At 43.7% G+C, this 20,181-nt stretch overlaps 1 protein-coding gene across 1 annotated transcript in view; it reads left to right on the forward strand.

Moving 5' to 3' along the window:
* adcy2a (adenylate cyclase 2a) overlaps window positions 1-20,181 on the forward strand; it is a 40,461-nt gene continuing 20,280 nt past the window's right edge. The window contains exons 1-6 of the mRNA XM_060064880.1: window positions 1-12; window positions 592-795; window positions 8,682-8,831; window positions 11,186-11,334; window positions 12,148-12,259; window positions 12,550-12,677. Coding sequence (XP_059920863.1) covers window positions 1-12; window positions 592-795; window positions 8,682-8,831; window positions 11,186-11,334; window positions 12,148-12,259; window positions 12,550-12,677 — 755 coding nt within the window. The remainder of the gene's footprint in view (window positions 13-591; window positions 796-8,681; window positions 8,832-11,185; window positions 11,335-12,147; window positions 12,260-12,549; window positions 12,678-20,181) is intronic.

Raw genomic sequence — 20,181 nt, forward strand, 5'->3', positions numbered from 1 at the left:
ATGTCTGCTGAGGTATTATGGGTAAAACGTGCTTTTGTCAGTACTCGTGAACCCTTGAGCCCGATATTGATCGTTTTTGAAGGTTCAAGAAGCCTTACCTAAATTGATCGTGTTAACTTGGTGCAGAAATAAATAATTCATGATTGAAAATATTGTGTAATTCGTACAGACTTACAGAGCCAGGCCACTTGTCAATTGTGTACTATTTTTTTAATTTAACAATATGGTAGGATAAATTACCCACGATTCTCTCCCCTCCACCTGATCCATATCATTCTGCGGTATAACTAATCCTTTGGCTAAGGGTTGTGCTCTCTTTCACACTCCCTCTCTCACACAATCTCTCTTCTCAACATCCATCTCTCTCTCTCTCTCTCTCTCTCTCTCTCTCTCTCTCTCTCTCTCTCTCTCTCTCTCTCTCTCTCTCTCTCTCTCTCTCTCTCTCTCTCTCTCTCTCTCTCTGGCTCTCTCTCTCTCCTTCTCTCTCTCTCTCTCTCTCCTTCTCTCTCTCTCTCTCCCATAAAAAAAGAGTCGTTCAAGAATTTGCAGAACAAGTGAAGCCTTCTCCTGCATGGGTATCCTGGTGTGTAGCTCGCTGACAGTCCTCTCTCCCTCTCCCTCCCTCCCTCGCAGGTGTCCTTCTTCCTGTTCATCGTGTTTGTGGCGTACACCATGCTGCCCTTCTCCATGAGGGAGGCCATCATCGCCAGTGTCCTGACCTCCACGTCGCACACCGTGGTGCTGATTGCGTGCCTGTACGCCACCACCGACCGCATGGGCCCCGTGGTATGGCAGGTAGGCCGCTGTTCGCTGTGTCGCTCCTCCGCCCCGCTGGAGGTTACCGTGTTAAAGAGGCCAAGTGGGCGGCACACGTGTTTGGGGAGAACAAGGAACGAATGCACACCTCGCCAAACTTCACTTTTAGAGGCGCTTACTGCGACACCAAGATTTTGCCGAAGTCATTGCAGATGCAAACGTTTTGTTTTTTCACGATTTATTTTAGCATATTTATGTTTTATTCAAAGAGACAGAGTGGATAACTGGGGCACCCCAGAGTGATTTAATTTGCTTTGATTTCCCACAGCTGAGACCCCACTGGTCTTAACTAATTTGAGCATACGTTTTTTGGCACAGGACTTCTTCAATCTATCTACTATGCTGACCGCTTAAGTAAACCCCCTTTTCAGCAGGAGAACTTCCGCACAGGGAGATTCAAAATGTTCGATCCGTTGCATCCGATTTGAATCAAAAATAATTATATGTAATTTTTGTTTGTTGTGCTATGTTTCAATGTTCCGCAGTGTTCAATGTCAAAAATGTGGGGGGCAATCAGGGAAAACACTTCAGTAAAAGTGTTTAACATTTAACATTTATAAATAATAATAATAGAATAAACAGAACATGTTTCATCTGGTATAACAGTAAAGGAATTTTGGGTTTGTCTGACGTTTAACAGAGGGATGATTTATAGACTACACATACCTTCTTGCGTTGACTCATGTCACGTGAACAGCGCTCCAATCTTTTTACTTCTTCGCATTAGCTTAATGGAGCCGTTAAATTAGCTGAAGATGTCACAGCTGCTCTACAATTAATGCATTACATGCACGTGGCGGAAACTAGCTTTGGCAATCACATATGACATGTTGAATTATGCTGCGTACCTTCGACAGCCAATCCAATCCCCTGACACTCCGCTTTCTAAAAGCAGTATGCTAGTTCATACGGATAATTACATATCCCGCTAGCGTATTTTGGACAACATGGGAACAACAATTCAGAGAAGCCTCCATTACACACGCATATTGCACAAACATACAAACATACACACACACGCACACGCACAAGCACACACACCTAAACACAAACACTCACTCAGACTAAAAGTAACACAACGTTGGTCATCACTAACAATTCTGGGTCCTGTTTTGTACTAAAATGGGCATAATTACAATTATGTGTTTGTTTATTTTGGTGCTCTAGTACGCAGTGTGCCCCACTGCACATCTCTGCTGCCAGCAGACGCGCCCAGAGCCCTTCTGTACTGGGTCATTAGCCCACTTTTAAAACGTAGATATCCGTGACGGGAATCTTTATTGCGAAAGCCTTTGGTTATCGCTGTGAAGTTCCTCCATTGATGCTGGTTCTAGGCTAACTGTTGCATCGTATCATAGTATATGTGTCTCATAATGGTACACATTATGTAACGCAAAACACGCATTAAAGTCGCTGTAGGTACGATTTAAGAGCTTACTTTGTGTCATTTGTTAGAAATGGCAGCCGTTCGTCAGCTATTAGTGAGTGAAAGGCGCTGTGAGGATCTGGTTCAAGTTGACTGCGGGGCGTCTCCTCTTTGATTTGGGGGAGTCATCACTACTCAATGGTGGAGAAATGTAGGGAGAGAGGAGAAATCATAATCTCTCTCTCTCTCTCTCTCTCTCTCTCTCTCTCTCTCTCTCTCTCTCTCTCTCTCTCTCTCTCTCTGCAACCCCTCAAATCGTCCCTGCAGCTTCTTTAAAGCAGCTGCTTTTATTTTGGAGCGGGATGGATTGTGTGGTTTTATCTCCACATTGTTTACTTAAATCTCCTGTTACAGGTTCATCCCTGCTACCACACTGATAATCCCTTTGTGTATTTGGTCTCCAAACCCATGTTTAGCATAGGCATGAAATCATCTGGGGGCTGCCTGGAGTGTGTGTGTGTGTGTGTGTGTGTGTGTGTGTGTGTGTGTGTGTGTGTGTGTGTGTGTGTGTGTGTGTGTGTGTGTGTGTGTGTGTGTGTGTGTGTGTGTGTGTGTGTGTGTGTGTGTGTGTGTGTGTGTGCATGTCAGGTTAGCTCGCCTGTTTGCATATCATTGCCCGTGCGTGCGTGTGCATTTGTGTATTTTCGACCAAAGGAGTTATTTTTAAATATAAACATCTATATAAAGATAGATATATTTATCGTTGAATTCTTTGTCCTTGCCTCAATTCCAACGATGTGACGAGTCGAAGCCCGCCTGCCTTTACACTCCACACAGACCGGCCCCTCACAGAGTGAGGTAAACATTGGAGCGTTTCAGAAACCATTTCTCTCCAAATGCTTTGCTGTGCTCCTGTGTGTAGTCGGCAGTGTAGTGTGTACAGTGTGTGTACTGTGCCTTTGTGTGTGCACTCAAAGGAGACAGATTGCTGCCCGGCTGGCAGTCAGAAAGGCTTGTCAGGCAGGCTTTGGCTCTGGCAAGGATCACAGCCCCCTATAGGCGATGCTAACTCTGCCAACTAGCATGGTAGCCGGCTGCCTGCTGCATTGAGACTCTCAATGCGTTACCCCCGCTTTTTCTTCAACATTTCTATGATTTAGTGGGTAAAACAATGCATACTTGACTTTGCTAAATCGATGAAAATCCAACAGAAGCGGATTTTTATATATATTATATATATTATGAAAACAACACTTTTCCTGGGATTTGGGTGTTGTTTTGGGTCTCTCGTGCTCCCACACGCATACAAACTTACCAAACGAGCGAGTCAGTTTCGGCGCCCCCTCCTACGTAGGAAGGGGGCACAGTTGAATATTACCTCCCACTTCCCCACCCCCCTCCAATCAGAGCATGGCTAAGATTTTGTGGACCAGCGGACGAGCAGGGGGGAACTCTGCGGGTAGCCCTGCAGCTAAGCTCCGGGAATAGAATCCCTTTCTCTGCCGGACTGCCGCCGAAGCTTTGGCGGCAGTCCGGAGGAGGAGACATGGAGGAGAAAGGGATTGCACACGAAGCTTCTGCGGCAGTCTGGCCGCCGTCTAAGCCGTCCGGCCAGACTCCCGTCCGGGAGCTGAACTGCGGCCGAAGCTGTCCGGCTGCTCCGGCGGGTGTACTCCAGGAGCTGAACTGCCGCAGTCTGGCAGCTCTGGCGCGAGGAGCTCGGCGGCAAGTCCGTCAGCTCAGCTCCCGGAGTACAATCCCTTTCTCCTCCATGTTGAGGTTCATGGACTTCAGAGAGTCAAGGCCAAAGTTCCTTTCCCCCAATTCCTCCCAACCATGGCCGAGATATCCCCCACTACGAGTATTTACTTGTTGTGGAAGTGCCAGAGACATCAGACGCAGTCTTTATGATTCATAATATCATCCGAGGTGCACATTGCTTTGATATTAGGTATAGTATTATATAATTATCCATACATAATATTATTATTATTATATTATATTATATGATATAGATATAGATATAGAGCTCCAGGAGTCCGCAAACGGCAACAATCCCTTCTCCTCCATGCTGTGGTTCAGTCTGACAGCTCATTGGTCAATGGGCAGCAGCTCATTTGCATTAAAGCTACGGACACCAGAAACAGCGCAGTCTGAATGGACTGAAACAGAGGGAAATATTGGTAGGCGAGATTTTCTTTCCTAAAAGCTATTTCCAGCAAACAGCTTCAAAAACATATTTTCTGGAACTCAAATACTAGGTATACTTGTTGGGAAAACACTATAATATGTCTCCTTTAATGAAATACCCATTCCACCAGTTATTTTTTTGCAATAAATAAATACATTTTTATTATATTTTTATTTAACTATTCTGAATCTTAATAATATACTGTTGCAACCCTGTAACAATACTACAAAAAATAAGTCCAGATATTTATCTTTTCTTCCAATGCTCTGCAGCGGCTGGCACGGGTAAGACATCATAAATAATGTATGAACGTTACATATTCATTTCCCAGAGCTGTTGAACAGGCCGTGAGCCAATGAGCTCGCTCCTCAGTGAGTTCTCAGACGGTTCACACCCACTGAGATCATGCACATGTCGGCAGCCCTACATATCTCCACACCTCTCGCGCTCCTCATCAACCTCTTGTGTGTTCTCTGTTTTTCGGTAAATTGGCTAAAGTTTACTCGGTTGGCCTCCTTACAGAACTACTCGTGCACCACCTTTCTCTGCCCTCCTTCCCGAGGCGTATCGGACCAAATTATTACCAAGACTTCACTTCCTTTCATTTCTTTTCTTTATTTTTTCTACACACTGGATCTAATTACAGGATATCAGCTGGCCTGTGGGAGTGTGTGGGGGGAGAGAGCGAGAGGGAGAGGAAGAGGGGTAGGGAGGGAGCGAAGGAGAACGGGGGAGGGAATCGGATGACACCGGTTCACACTCGTAACGAGGAGAGGATCGTGAGGTCAGCCTTACAGGAACCTGTGGATGCGGTGTACCACGGCCCCAGTAACTGATTCAGGCTGATTCAATAAGAGGCAGCAACTTGCCTTTTCTCCGTCTCCGTAAATCCCCATTCTCTCTCTCTCTCCCTCCCAGCCCTGTCTCCCTTCGCTTTCGTTCGTCAATTGCATCTAATGGAGGCAGCCTTTCTCTTGACCAGCACCAACCGATGTCACCAGTGCTTGTGGCAGCGCAGGCCGGCCCCTATGTCTCTCTCTCTTTATTTCTTTCTCTCTGTTTTGTTTTCCTCTTCTGTTCTCTCCATCTCTCTCTCTCTCCATCTCTCTCTCCATTTCTCTCCATCCCTCTCTCTCTCTCTCTCTCTCTCTCTCTCTCTCTCTCTCTCTCTCTCTATCTCTCTCTATCTCCCTGTTATAGCTATCCAAATCCAAGGTAGCTAATCCTGAAGGAACAAACTGCCCCAGTTACGAGACTCCGAATTCAAACGATGGCAACAGGAAACGATGTCCGTCCAAGTGGCTTGTAATTATAGAACTCGAACCAAATCGGCACAAAACAAAGCAAACAAGGTCTGTGTTTGGCCTGATCGGTGCCAGGAACAACACTCGTTTCCAGGAGACCAGATTGGCGATGGCGATGATGCTCCGAACTATTCTGTGTCATCGGGCTTCACAGAGGAAGAAATCACATTCATACACATGACATGGACAATCATTAAAAGACATGATTATCCCAACGTTAACATTCATTGGTCGGACAGGGACCCTTATCAAAGACCCCGAGACTCTCATGAGTCACTCACACACGGGCTGTGCTAAGCTACCGGATGAGCCCTGATTATGATAGCACGGCGCACGCACACCCATGGCCCTCAGGGAAACCCTTCTCCCCATTACCAGCCACAAACCCCCCTTGCATCCCTCTCCATTCATTCATACTTCTCAGGTGAGCTGGGAAATAATCTCCAACCCCATCCATCACACTCAGCACGTTTGACATTTACGTTGACTGATTGTGTGTGTGTGTGTGTGTGTGTGTGTGTGTGTGTGTGTGTGTGTGTGTGTGTGTGTGTGTGTGTGTGTGTGTGTGTGTGTGTGTGTGTGTGTGTGTGTGTGTGTGTGTGTGTTAGTGTGGGCGCCTCTGACGCAGTAAGCTGTGTTTACTGCTTGTGTGATTGAGGGATGTGCGGTTCTATTGTGTCTCGCAGTGAGCCGTCTTCCCTAATGACACTATTGTTCAATAATCGCCTGAGTTACGCTACGTGTGGGATTAGCTTCCACATATGATTAACACCGCTTCACCTCACCCAAACAACACTGGAGATCGGTTGAGCATTTGCACTCAAATATTTTTGCTTGCTAGTTTCTGTTAATCCATTTTTTTTGTAGTTTCTTTTTGTAGTTTTTCTTTTTACTACGACTGGATGAATACACACTTTATCTAATGAAGTAATGTGCAAGGGATGGAACATAAATCTCTGATTTCCTTCAAATTTTGTTATAAAGAAGCATTATCTGGGTGTGTGTTTAACCTCGGAAAAATGATGTTCCGGGGATCCGTTGCCATCTCATGGGATTTCAGTATCGATTCCGTTCTGTCTCTCCACCTCGATTTAATGGGCCGAGTATATTTCCCGCCTTGCCACAGAAACAATCGTCTATCAGGTTACCATATAATCGTGTGGCAAAGCGGGATAGATTACCATAAACTCACATTATCCCGACACTAAGGCAGAGAGAAGCTAAGTCCTTTCAGACTTTGAGGAAATAATTACACAAAAATGTGATGGGTCATAGATGTAGGCCTACATTAATATAGCACAGCACAGCGAAATGTATTTTAATTTGAAGTTACAAACCGATCGTAATGCAACACAATGAGACTTGGATGGCTGTCTGTAGGCTAATGGTTTGATGAAGTGACTAATCCAAACATAGCGCACCCTGATGAGACACCTGCATGTTGATTGGCCATCCGTCAGGCTGCCGTCTGTCAGGTGTGAGGGGTGCTAGTGCTAGCTACACCTTACAGCTGTAAAACATGAAGAACATTTAGCCAGGGATCAATGAAAAGCGACTGCATTGAAAATATTTGTTGTGCCTTTTTATTATGATGTTTTTAAGAAACATTTTTGGCCATACAGATGTTCTGTCTCGTATTTCTCTTATTTTGTGATTCATACACTGTGAAACAGATTTTTGTTTGTTTTTCTAAATCAACCCATGTATGAAGGACTCACGCAGGCATCCTGTGAAATCACACATGATAGTTTATTGTACAAAAGGCATTTGACTTGATGATCACATGATGTAGTCTGATTGAATCTCATGCTGTAAATGGGGTCTTCATTTCTTGTGGCAAGTGGTGCCAAATTGGATTAGAGGGTAGTTCTTAAGTGGAGGCGGAGGGTGAAGGTCATGGTTCCTTTCGTGTGCACTTCTCTTTTGTAACAGTGGATGAGCTAATTAGTAAGAATGGGCAGGAGATGAAGAAATGAAGAGAGTAAGATAGAGAGCAAGAGGGAGGGAGAGAGAGAAAGGAAGGCTTTGTGTGTGTGGGCTTTAGGCTTTAACTATGGCCATGTATGAACTTCAACTACGGGGATTCAGATAAACAATTTAGTAATTTGGGAGAGGTACTTTATCAAAGATAGAGGGAATCATTATGCAAATGAAAGAGGTGGATTTAAGCCACATTGTTCATGGTGTCATGGAATACAAAACAGTATCTGTTTAATCTAAATGTAATGTGAGGGTTGGGGTGGGTCAGCATTAAGATCTCCATTTGCTTAAAAGCAGAAAATACTTACATCAATGCCATGGAAATTAACCTGGAATTCTGCATACATTTCTAGTGACTTAGTTGGTCGTAAATAAAGCCTTGCTCTCCAAAACAATACCCGCCGTATTGTATGAAGTGCAAGGCTTTATGTAAGTCTATCACTTTCTGGCAGCAAATGAGCTTGAGTCAATTTGATCCTCTGGTACATTTTGTGATCCATTTTTGATGATGTGGAGTAACTTAATATCGTCGCTAATAATAATTTCGCTCTGTGTCGTTCTTTGGTATAATAATCTGTTAATTATCTGTACTAAAATCTCTATTGCCATCCAACCTCCCAACACTGAACAGTGGGCTACAGAGGTAGAAAATAAACACCCTGCAGTGACTACAGAGGTAGAATGAGTACAATGTTGATAAGAATTATAAGTATAATATACTAAAAACATGCAACAAAGAGACAGCACTAACAATGAGCTGATGTGCTCTGTGCACACATGTGGGCACAAGCTCACACCCTCAAGCAAGGTTGTGTGGAATAATTATTCCTTATCTAGCTCCTCAACATTTCAGACTAATAACCTTTTTTACCTGCAATAAATTAAAAATATATATTTCTTCTGGCCGTGTCAAAGTGCGTTGTCTCGGATCGACCTAATTAACTTTATTTCACAATGGGAGTGTAATCCATTAGTGATGTGCTGATGACCTTCATCACATGGGGCGATCTCTGTTTCCCTCCAGATCCTGGCCAACGTCATCATCTTTATCTGTGGCAACATGGCGGGGGCGTACCACAAACACCTGATGGACCTGGCTCTGAAGCAGACCTACCAGGACACCTGCAACTGCATCAAGTCTCCCATCAAACTGGAGTTTGAGAAGCGCCAACAGGTGGGTGCTTTATTACCTCCACCAGGTCTGTGCTGTTGACCTTAAGTCAATTCGGCAGGGAGATGATGATATCAGCGATATCGTTGATGTGGCTGACTAGACACCAGACTGCCAGCTGTTGTTTGACAAGTCAACTTTACTCAACTGTGTAGTTTAATCATTTACAGTTGCAGCGGATCGATTAATTTAATTTCTGTGCACCTTCTGTGTCCCTGCGGTTTTAATGGTGTTATTTAGTGGCTTGATTACCTTCCTTGTCTTTTTTATGTATATATATATATATATATATATATATTTATTTAAATTCCTACATGATTACTGAGTTCTTGAGCGTAGTCAGTACAAGGACAGCTTGTATCGCTTTACAAAGCAGAGCACTAATATGCCGTATAAAAACTAAACACACTATCGTTAGTGATTCATTTTCATCATGGTTCAGATCTGTGAATCTATGTGGTGTTGAGAGAGATCCAAGTCCACGGAGGGTTGGCCTCTCGGCTAACCTCCAGAGCACGCTAATTGTTTAAGCGCGACCCCTGCTAAATGTGATCATTATTTAATGTCTCCGGGGCATTGTGCTTTATTCTCCAGTGTAAATACCATTTACAATTTCATGGATGATGCTATACTAATGAAAGCGGTAGTCCTTCATTGCCGGTCTCGATTACGATATCAACAACACTTCTTAGAATTAGTTTATAGTTTTTTAGTTTTCTCAAAGTTTTGACTGTTTGACAATTATGAGATTAAGAGTAACTACACTTCTACCACACCACTACCTGATGTCAATTAGCCTAAAGATCCAGTAATAAGTATTTAGTGAAATGTGCAGTTTATCAGAATCCTATATTTTCTGGCAGATAGCTATGCTTAGTGTGTAACTCAGTTGATGACAGTAAACCTAGCTTGAACTCTTTTTAACTTACGAAACAGACTGCTTGCTATTGTCGAGCTATCTTTTGCAATAAAAGTTCCCACACTAAGCGTGTTATTGTTATCCAACTGAATACATTTTTTCGTTACGGTTGAGAATGGAAATGGTAATGCGGCGCCCAGAGGCTTGATTTTAAAAGTCATGGATTAGGAAATTTGCACAACTGGTTTCTTTATATATTTCTTCCCTGATTTAGAGTGTGTAAAGTTGTAGCTGCAATAGGCTTAGTTTGTTCATTTTTAAATCAAACCTCATCCAATGTAAAAACTTCACCCATCTAACGGGTATAGATTCTCTTTCTCTGAAGTTAAAGAAAGGGAGCAAGATTTATTTAATCCAATGCAAAATGGAACAAGGGTAGGGGAGTCATCATTTTGGGGATGGGTGTTGTAAATAATTAGTGGTCAGAAAACAAATTTCTGCTCTGTAAGTCGCCCAAGGTTTGTTAGCTAATTAACGTGTGTGCTGCAATTTAAGCTGTGGTGGTTGCAGGCTACACAATGCACTTATTTAGTAGCCTGCCAATTTGTTTATCAGTAATGAGAGTATCCTTTTCGGCTTGTATGCCTTTGCAGCACCGCAACATCATCTGCAAACACAAACACAAGAATATTTGCATAGTTAAATGTGAAGAGTTTTTTTACATTTAACCATGCAAAAAAAACTAAAACTTACAAACCATATATCCATGTAACGCCCAAACATTTTCAATGAAGGCACACACGATTTCACCTCTATTTTTCATTGTCTTACCACAAGCCAATGTGGGTTTGGAATTGCGTCATCAACATTTGTAATGACTAGTTTACTCTCGCAAATCCAATCTGAAGTTTATATTTTTTTCTTAAAGTGCCTTGATTACAGCTCAGTGCCAATACATCAATACAGCCTTTTGTGAAAACACACTTCCTTAATTGTGATGGCCTACTCTGCATTGCCCCTCTATTTAGAGTGCCCTTATGAGTGTGATATTCCCTTACCAGAAGACATGAATTCCCGTTTCCGACACTATTTTAATGTCACAGACAATTTTTCTGGTTGTTAGCGATGGAAAGCATACAATGTGTTGTATCGGATACGCTATGTGGTATTTCTAGTGTGTTTGAATCTGTGGACTGCTGTCGCATGGTCTGCCAACTCCTACAACGTGTCCACACTTGACATTGATGAAGTATTTATGAACCCCTCTTCCCCGATACTGGGTGACCTTGACGCCAAGTTGTGAAGACAGCATGCTGTCAAATGGGTATGGGCTCTGTCCCCATTCCCAGTCCCATCCTGATCTTATGAGGCAAAGATCACCGAATTTGACATGGGGAAAACGTATCATTATGTGTTCCTCCCTCCTTCTTTTAATCCTTGTTCCTCTCCTCTGGTTGGCTGTAATACTTGTTCCTCTCCTCTGGTTGAATGTGCTCAGGAGCGTCTGCTGTTGTCCTTGCTGCCAGCCCACATCGCCCGTGTGATGAAGAACGAGATCATTCAGCGCCTGCAGGGGCCCAACTTTGGCCAGATGGAGAACACCAACAACTTTCACAACCTCTACGTCCAGAGACACACCAACGTCAGGTATGTACATGAACCAACCTTTTTATTGTGATTATACAAAGAAAGATAAACCTGCAAGTTGTTAGGCCCGGAACAGAGATTATCACTTCGAAAGCAGATACAACAGAAGTTTATATTTGAGAGAAAGTCAGATGATGACATAGGTAGGAATGAAAGGTACCACGAAAGGGGTAGAAGTACCGTATTTTCCGTACTATGAGGCGCACAAGAGTATAAGCCGCAGCAGCTAAATTGAATGATGCGTACATATATAAGCCGCACTGGAGCCCGCCGCTTAAAGGTGGGGGGGGTGCGGACCGGTCATAGAGCCCATAGAGTTAAAGTTGGTGGACTGTAACCTGTAAAATCCAGCGATTTAGGAGGTCCCCTAGCGGCCGTTTGCTGTAAAAATCCACATATTAGCCGCACCGTTATATAAGCCACGTAAACGAAAAATGGGAAAAAGGGCGCGGCTTATAGTCCGAAAATTACAAGAACCTGTCTTAGCTCGGATGGGTTATGCTTAACGGACCACAAGGTTGGGTGACTTAACTATCGTAACTGTCTCTCTTGGCCGTTCATATTTGCATTATTGTAAAATGACAAATTACACAGTTTCATATATTAAGCTGGGGATATAGTGTTAATATTTTGGATAGATTTTCTCTTATCAATAAAAAAAATTAAGATTTATAAATAATACAATTATATAATTATTTTTTTTATTTTTTATTTCTACTTGTGTCCTGTCCTTTGTGCTTTGACACCCGAATTTCCCATCTTGACTCCTAAAGCACCAGCCCTATCTCCTCCTCTGTGTTCTGTGTTCCCCAGCATCCTGTATGCTGATATCGTAGGCTTCACGCGGCTGGCCAGCGACTGCTCCCCAGGAGAGCTGGTGCACATGCTGAACGAGCTGTTTGGCAAATTTGATCAAATTGCCAAGGTAAGCACGTCACTACAAGTGAAAAACAGCCCTTTGTTGACCCCACCATTTTGTTAGCGGCATTCAAGGAAATTCATTCAAGAAGGCCAGTGATCATTTGCAATCCGAGGTTGATACTCAAATCATTTAGATGAGCAGAGCTAAAGGGATGAGCAAAGTTATTGTTTACGAGTACTCTGGTGAACATTATGCCATGTTCTTAAGACTGATGTATCCTATGGAAATAATGATGATTTGTCCACTTATTGATCAGTATGGATTGATTTCTTCTTTATTTTATTGTTTCACAGGAGAATGAGTGCATGCGGATCAAAATTCTCGGGGACTGCTACTACTGTGTGTCCGGACTGCCCGAGTCCCTGCCCAACCACGCACGGAACTGTGTCAAAATGGGGCTGGACATGTGCGAGGCCATCAAGTAAGCACTTCTGTTTGCTTACCCGTTTTTTTTATCAGAATTGTTTTTAAATATATTTAGTAGTATAACGCTAATGTGATCATCACAGTCACACATCTGCTGGAGTTTTGTCTTAAAGGGGCTACGTGCAGTGGCGGTTCTAGACACATTTTACTAGGGGGGCCAAGGAGGGGCCAGTGTTTAACCAGAGGGGAACAAAATTCAGTCATTAAATTCATCCAACATTTAATTTGAACAAGAGTTTATAACTTCAGCGGTCTGTATTTTTTTTGTCAAACTATCTTAAATTGATGGAGCTAATGCCCTAAATCATCAATATCATAAAAAAATTTTTTTTACAAGTGTGCAAGAGAGGTAGGGCCATAAAAAATGACAAATAAAAAATACAGTACAGGTTACAACTTACAGTGTGTCAATGTGAAAAAAAACTCAGTGTGGAGAAACTGTGTTCCCAAGAGGCTGTGCTTGCAGGAAGGGTTACAGCAATCTTGCACAGTCTAAAGAGCTCAAAGAAAACTTCACTGTTCTACTGTTCTTTCCTCATTTCATGATAGCTGCTATTAGAAGAAAAAAACGTAGGGGCATGCATTCGATTTCGTTGCATAACGATCCCTCCCTACTTAACACGGGCAGATAGCCTTCTACTCTTTACTCAAATGTATTTGTTATCCCAATGCAGCAGCCAAAACTGAGAAAATACGTGGTTAACATCACAACATTGTGTAGCCTAGACCTAGCAAGTATACTGACATTTGGATACTCGCTTCTGCTTTGAGGAGTTTGCTTAGATATGATTACGTTTCTAAATACATCGAGACCAGACATTTACAAACTTAATTTCATCATCAGTGTGAGGACACGGTTATGTGCAAGAACAACAAGTCACTTACGAAATGAAATCGTTTTGCTTACCTTTGACTGTTGCAACAGGAGAAATCGTGGCTCCTTTCTCCAAGAGTAGTCGCTGAGCTCTCATTAACAGAGAAGCAATAGCACAGTGTTTGGGTTAGCCGCTCTAAATTACCCGTGTAGAACTTTGCGTCAAATTATCTCCTTGAAATCAGCAGAATCATAATTGTTTTATTTGGTCAGCACGGGGGGGCCACAGGGGGGGCCAGGGCCATGTCTACAGGGGCACTGGCCCCGTAGGCCCCCGTGTAGAACCGCCATTGGCTATGTGTACAATTAGTTTGCATGGCCTTTGTATTGCCTATTACAACGTCTATAAAACAGGAAACATCAAATGCAATGCTTCAGACCTGGGGTATTATTGGCTGTATCTGCTACCGCACTATACTCTTGAATTCATATTCTATTTGAATCGCACATGGAGAAGGAGAGAGATAAGGTGAAGGGAGAGATTGAGAGAGAGAGAGATTGAGAGAGAGAGAGATTGAGAGAGAGAGAGATTAAGAGAGAGAGATTAAGAGAGAGAGATTGAGAGAGAGAGATTAAGAGAGAGAGAGATAGAGACAGAGAGATAGAGACAGAAGGGTTTGACATAGTATCTCTGTGTCAGTTCTTGAATGAGTTTAGGTTATTATTTCTCTGGTCTATAACAGCGCTGCTAGTCTCGGGTCAATTTATTAAACCACTGCATCATAGCAAGTGCTTTGGAGTAGCATCAAATAAATGGGAAAAGCCACACAGGCAATTTGGTGTCTGCGCACTGTCACCTTTTCATCACCGCTTTTATTGCGGGGGTCCAAAGAAATCATCAGTTGTTCCCATCACACACACGGCCGTCTTCTGCCAAACCTTATATTGGTTCCAGTTCCACTTCCTAGTTAGCTGACTGCGTCTCCCTCAGTGGATGATTCACCAGCAGACGCCTGTGTATACGGCCAGCGGGGAACACGAATCAAAGGTGGCTGCATTTTTATGATCGCTCATGAGCGATTGGATGAGAAGAGTTATGCTTTATTGATCGCACACAGAGCAGGCCTCTGGGCATCACCGCTCGGAAGGTAATAAAAAAGGAGGGGCGGATATAGACGCACGATATATACCCACGATGGCAACAAGGTTATAAATCTACAGGGAATCTCGCATCCATGATAATGAAAAACCACATGAAACAACCAAAATAAATAATGCTATTAGTTTTGATACGTCTGACAATGGACATCTGAGAGGGAGGAGAGACACAGCTACGATAGACAGGGGTTGCAACAGGGGTGGTGATGAGCACGGGCCTATGTCACGTTCTGCCTGCTTCTCTGTACCAGATTAGAAGGGGGGCTCGCTGTGTTGAACTTGGTGTGTTTTAATGATGGCAACTTGGGAATCAACTCGCAGCGGCAGAGTTTGACGTAACAGATCTTAAAATAATGAAATGCTTATATATAGCCATAGAGCAACAAAAATGTAAGGATGGAAACCGCCTTTAAGCAATCCAGTCTTCCTAGGATTCCCGGGAGTCTTATTAGGCATGTGGGTGTGGGTCAGGAATTGCCAGGGGTCTTGAATGGAAGGGGATGTTTCCTCCCTGCTTCCGACCACATTTATGGAGGGCTTTTTGGGGATACGCATTACGCACCGACCTATAAGCTACATGCTGCAGAATTACAAACTGCACTCTTTAATTGCAGAGCCTAACATTTTTCAATCCAGTGATGAGGACTATGAGGAGTTCCATTGTTGTTGTTGTTGTTGTGGTTGTTTTTCTTCTTCTTCTTCTACTCCTTTTTCTTCTTCTTCTTCCATTCATTCTCGTCCCTTCAACACTTACCCCAGTGATCAATGTGAAACAATTCATGGATGCATCTGGAGAAAATTATGAAGTTTGTGTGTGAAACCACCTTGATGGTTATTGAAGTGGAAAGGCCACACTTTATTTCAATTTACACGCCCAATTTGAGCTATAGTAGATAAGTAGCCTAGTCTAGTATTGAGTGCATTTTTCATACATTTCATGGCCGTGCGGGTCTTGAAAACATTGCGTCATCCCCTTCACAGTGTGGTACTACTGGCGTTTCGCTAGGGTGCTTTTTGAATCACAGCTCCTGTAACATCTCAAGTGGTGATGAGGATGCTTACCTACTTTATTAAAGAAGCTGTTCCATTAAAATACCTGATGTGCAGCCATTTACACAGCACACATTTATCTATTCAAATTTCTTTAGAAGTGCCCAGAGGGACGCAAATGTGCAAGCAATCCCAATGTACACAAACTCCTTTTACTTTTACTGTCTTGGTGGCGGTTTGGGGATAGTTATTGTTCTGCAGCCAAAATACCGGTATGTTTTCTATTTGCGTTGCCAATCAAAGGGCATACAATGCTGGAATTCTCGTCAGATGATGAAAAGTGCAGAGGAACGAACACTCCGAGGAAAGGTGGGGATTTTCTGTCCTCTCAATGAAAGCCTCCATTAAAGGCCACAACAAACACAACAAAGATGATATAATCCACACTACAAATACATCCACAAACCCCTCTCTCTCTCTCTCTCTCTCTCTCTCTCTCTCTCTCTCTCTCTCTCTCTCTCTCTCTCTCTCTCTCTCTCTCACACATATAATTAAGTTTGGTCTGGATCAAACGGGATCTAGTTCAAATGGTGTGTTGTCAGATAGGGTCCCCTCGGGGGTTGCGTCAGGTCTTCGGTACACCTTCAGTGTACCGCCTGCGGTGTCAGTGTCCCTCTCTGACCCTGCCATGCCACCGGGTAAACACAAAGCCACCGGGGGAGGGGGTGATGACAAGAACAACGTGTTTGTGTATGTGTGTGTGGGTGTGTGTGTGTGTGTGTGTGTGTGCGTGTTTGTGTGTGTGCCTGCGTGTGAGTATCCGTCTGTCTATCTGTCTGTGTGTGCGCGTGTTCGTGTGAGGCGCGACGGATACCGAAATTTAAAGAGCGAACAGAGCAGGGCGGAGATGTTAAAGGTTTTGCACCCGCCTTTTAACCTACCCCCACTACGAAGGAAGAAGAGCTGGCGTGGCCCTAGGCGGTCTGGGCGAGTTGTTTTCTCGGTGCTCTGTTGCTCTGGTCTGAGGCAGCTCTGTTTTGTCAGGTTGATGATTATTCTATGGGAGCCTGATTCACAGTCACGTTCGCGTCCCTGTCGGGGTGGTTGTGGAGATAATTATAAGACACAGGAAGCGGGATCAGGTCACTGCTGTCTAATGAGACACAAACGCACAGGCAGGTATACCCGCACACTCACAAACACTTACATCTCCAGCACTGTGAGCATGGGGGGGGGGGGGGGGGGGGTGAGGAGGACATTACATTTGGATTCAAATCGAATAGTTTGCCCATGGGAATCCAATGGATACCTGTGTGTGTGTGTGTGTGTGTGTGTGTGTGTGTGTGTGTGTGTGTGTGTGTGTGTGTGTGTGTGTGCGTGCGCGTTTGTGTGTGTGTCCCCCATATTATCACATTGCAATTCCATTCTGTGACCTGACCCTGCAGTTGAAAACCAATCGTGTCTGACGGCCAGAGTATAATATCTGTCAGATCATTCAGAAGGAATCTATCTATTTACAATCAGACCCCTTATTGGTCATTTCACACCCATCGGCACACATGTTACACACGCGTTAGTCTTCTGCCTGGCTAAATAGACCTTTTGTGTGGGAATATGGTGTCGTGCTTCCAGCTCGACAACGACGAAGAGAGTGTGTGGTTATACTGGGCTACATTTCTCAATTGACTTTACCTGCGAGCGCGTTCTGTATTTACCAGAGTTGTGGACTCGAGTCACATGACTTGGACTCGAGTCAGACTCGAGTCATGAATTTGATGACTTTAGACTCGACTTGACTAAATCTAAAAAGACTTGCAACTCGACTTGGACTTTAACATCAGTGACTTGTGACTTCACTTGGACTTGACCCTTTTGACTTGAAAAGACTTGCTACTTTCCTCGAACCTAAAATGTATGTTTACACGACACTGACCGCTCTCTCTCCCTTTGCACGTGACCTGTGTGCGGCACGACATCCAATCAAATTAGATCCACGTTGTTTCTATTATGATACATACATGACACACACACCCGCGCGCCAGTAGGCAAAACGTGGAAAAGTGGATTTTTGCCTGATTCACGTCTTTGTTATCACTCCGTAAAAGTAGTCCGGTAAGCGTGTCCGGTTGCTTAGCGACGGGACATGGGTGTTGTTTATTAATGACGTGTCCGCGCGCGTCCGAAATAACTGTAAATGAGTAGGTTACTACTAGTACTTTTGCAGGCTGAACGTTAAAATACTTCTTAACTTAGAGAAATTGCATCTGCAGTAGTGCGCAATTGGACCTTCGAGGATTCCTGGTCACTAAATTCCCGTAAGACCACTCTCTCCCTCCAGTCTTGGCTGCGGACTCGCATCCAAATTCCTCTTGTTTGCGGCGGAGCTTAGGGTAAATATAAAGATCTGACGAGAAATTGACGTTGCTGCGCTGTCCTGCTCCTTCTTAATTGAAGGAGCAGGCAGAGAAAAGCTCTCTCCTGCTGTGCTTTCATTAAAATCCAATTTAAAATCCCCGATAGTGAGAAGACATCCATTATGTCGCCGCCGGTCCAGAGATGTGTCAGGTGTGCGCGAGAGACATAACGGACACTTTTGTTACTGCCATGTATACAGTACATTCGGAACACATTTTAGGAACAGATCTATGCCGCAACATAGAAATCTATGTGGATCAGATGTGCCATGTAAACGCGGCTACTGTAGATTTGCAAAGCGCTGCTTACGTGGAACTCATCTCCACGACATTCCATTGTTTAGGTTCCACTTCCATTGCTTAGGTTCCTTTGCTTATGTTCCATTGCTTAGGTTCCATTGTGTTCAACGCAGCTTAGCAAGCCACCAGCACCAGCAAGCCACCAGCAACAGAAAGTCCTTTCAACGTCACTGCACACACTACTATTACATGTCGATTATTTTATTTTATTTTATTTTTGAGAGTGAGGATATCTTTTATAAAGTGGTGACATGCTTGAAATGGTTAAGCTTACACTTTTGAAATGAGTGTTTGAACAATGTTCTTCCAAAAAAAGGCTTAATAAATACAAATCTTAAATATTATTTCTCTGTTGTTGAAAGGACTCGAAACTCAAACGGTAGGACTTGGGACTCGACTTGAGACTTGTCGGCCTTGACTTGTGACTTGACTCGGGACTTGACTCGGGACTTGACGGCAAAGACTTGAGACTAACTTGTGACTTGCAAAACAATGACTTGGTCCCACCTCTGGTATTTACTGCTTGTTTGCCATGGCTCACCCTCTGATATACTCGTTTCAGAATAAAAGAGGAAACGGATGGAATAAGAATAAAGATATCAACGTCCAATGTTTTAAAAAACGGGCATGAATTGAAAATAATGTAAAGCCCAAAACGTCCAACATCGATTCCTTATGCTCCTCTCTCAGCACGGTGAATGGATGCTTCGTGACGAACCCACACCAACCTTGATCTTAGACCACAGGATGGAGAGAGAGACACAAGAGCAGGGAGGCTAGGGGGGTCCAGGAGGTCTGCTGTGTGTATTGCTAACAAGCGGGGACAGCCAGATACCCCTGCATGTGCTTGCAATGCACTCACAGACATGCATGTGTATACTCAATAGCATTCCCAGTGTGTGCATATATGTAGTGTACACACGCACACGGACACACGTACACACGCATGCACAGACACATGCACACACAAGCACACACACGCCCATTGCTTTTAAGCACACAGTGCGTCAAGCAACTGGACCCTAATTGCTGGTTTCCTGTGTTTAAGCCTGACCTTTAGGGCTGGACTTTGTCTGCATCTGTTGCTAGGTGATGGTTAGTATTTATTAAATAGGAGGCTGTTGGGAAGGCAGAGAACAATATGGGCAAAGGTTATGTGAGTCCCTCTCCCACCGTGACTTAATAGGTCATATTAGGCTCGAGTTCAGCATTGTGTAAAACAACGATGGTAATGTCTCATCATTATTCCTCTTTGGGCTGAGTTGGGTTGAATTTTCTATCCGAGTCCGTATACAAGACTCAGTGGAATAATCTCGCCTGACTCAATGCTCCAGGCATTTTTTTTACCTGGAGCTTAGCATTTTTCCATTTCCATTTAGCAGACGCTTTAATCCAAAGTGCGTAAAAGAGTAGGCTATGCAGAGTCCAGGTGAACTCAGAACAAGTGAGTCATAAGTCTCTTGCAGAAGCTGGTGAGCGACTCTCGGACCTGACATCGACAGGGAGCTCGTTTCCCCATTGCAGTGCCAAAACAGATGAACCCATCATTTTGTGTGACTAATGTTGACAACCATTTTTTAAATTGGTCCAGTTTTGAGCGAGAGCATGAGCACAGTGCCCTGTCAATTTACATTCTCTAAAAGTGGCTGTTTTTGCAAGTGACATGCTCAGATTGTAATTACAAGTGTCCGAATCTCGTTTTGAGAAGATAATAATAGAAACGTGGGTGAGAGTTGGAGAGAGGACGGCCGGAAAAAGAGTTTGTCGTGTTGGACTACAGAAAGCGTAGCGTAGTGTTGTCTTATTTGGGTCAGGAAGGGTCG

Source organism: Gadus macrocephalus, chromosome 11 (assembly GCF_031168955.1).
Source record: "Gadus macrocephalus chromosome 11, ASM3116895v1".
NCBI lineage: Eukaryota > Metazoa > Chordata > Actinopteri > Gadiformes > Gadidae > Gadus > Gadus macrocephalus.